Source organism: Echinococcus granulosus, assembly GCF_000524195.1.
Source record: "Echinococcus granulosus chromosome Unknown EG_S00322, whole genome shotgun sequence".
Lineage (NCBI taxonomy): Eukaryota > Metazoa > Platyhelminthes > Cestoda > Cyclophyllidea > Taeniidae > Echinococcus > Echinococcus granulosus.
Window position 1 is genome coordinate 11,016 of NW_020170702.1, and position 1,537 is coordinate 12,552.

At 41.2% G+C, this 1,537-nt stretch overlaps 1 protein-coding gene across 1 annotated transcript in view; it reads right to left on the minus strand. All coding sequences in view use genetic code 11, as the record gives it.

The window, feature by feature from the left end:
* Nucleotides 1-685: 685 nt before the first annotated feature.
* EGR_10995 (hypothetical protein) overlaps nt 686-1,537 on the minus strand; it is a gene marked incomplete at both ends in the record, with an annotated part of 5,005 nt that continues 4,153 nt past the window's right edge. Inside the window, one exon of the mRNA XM_024500244.1 lies at nt 686-932. Within this exon, the coding sequence (XP_024345346.1) occupies nt 686-932 (247 nt within the window). The remainder of the gene's footprint in view (nt 933-1,537) is intronic.

Here is a 1,537-nt window from a genome sequence, read left to right on the forward strand (position 1 = left end):
TCATCAGACTTAAACGACATTTTGTAAAAAGAGGCTTCAGAATAGGAAAGTGGTAAGTGCCACACACTCAAGGACACTTGATCCACTCAACAAGTTGCGACAGGTACGGATTTCTTTAAACAGCTAATAAGTTAGATAACTACGCTCAGTGCTACATTCTCGCTATTGCGAGAAACCGCAGTTATTGACCATGGTAGGGACCCGGAAGAATAATCTTGACTAGAATACTGACACGTGGGAGTTCACCTTCGCAACATATTTGAACAATTTGGAATGGGCTACAACCAGTTGTGAAGACAACGTCGACTGAATGCAACAATTTCATTATTAATGGTTTTAATAATACCAACATTAGGGAATAAAATCTTGTTCGTGTTTATCGTGATCTTTGGAAATTGAAGTTAATGTTGACTTGAGAGGTGTCGGATAACAATAATGTACTCACTGCACAGAAGGTCGCTTTTCATCTCTGCAGACGTCACTGGCTAATCAATGGGTTTGACAACACCGGTCTCTGGCTCCACAAAGCACGTCCTCGCGTTCAATGCAGTTGCGCTCACACCTCTTAAATTGATGGAAGCACATTGCTTTGATAAAGTTACCAATTCAATTTACTTACAGACACGACACATTACGGGAATTTCCTAATCTCTACGAGAAACTGTCTAGGGAAAAAGTACATGTCTTAATGTAACAATCCTTGCATATGAATCATTTGGAGGAGAGCAGTACCTGACATTGAAGCAGTCCAACTGGAACTTCCTTCAAGCAAATTTATGTCGCCCAATTTGGACCAGATGGTTTTTATTAAAATTATAACAGCAAAGATCACAATTGTAAGGTTTAATTTCATAGGCACCCTTGCTAAAAAAATACCTTGTGCTCTAGCAAGCAGGAAGGACGATGGACGCACACATAAGCAATTATAGCTACTTAAATAGATTTAAGTGGAAGAAGAGTACCCACAGGGTGTCTGCCCGGTTTGTGCGTTGAGAACCGCGCCAGGGCATCATGCGATACTTCAGCGCCTTTAAACGCTCCTACTCCCCCTCCCTCATAAAAAATGTCTATCACCTCCAAATTACAAATGAAATGCGTTGGAGCGTGAGTGATTTACAGGTAGTGCGCAATCCGTTCAAACTTCTTCGAGGCCCTATCAAGAACTGACAGTATATTCAGGAAAAAGTTACTATTAGGATATTGCCGATTGAATTGATTGGAAAACTCAATATACGGACCTCATTCTGATTCTTGAGTTTCTCATAGTGCTCATTAAGAGAGTTCACGTCGGAGTGGCTAGTTTTCATAAGGAAATAGGCTACATCCAGCTTCAGTCATTCATCTAACATTCGACACTTAGTTTTGATCACCTTCAAGCCGTACAACAAGGGTAGCGCCCTCAGACCAAAGTCGTGCAGAATACGCACATCAAAGTGCATTGTACTGCCAAATCACCTACTCATGTCCAGCCCTTCTATCGGAATTTTCGATGCTATTAAGTTAGAAATCGCTTAAACACTACAGGCTGCCTGAATCA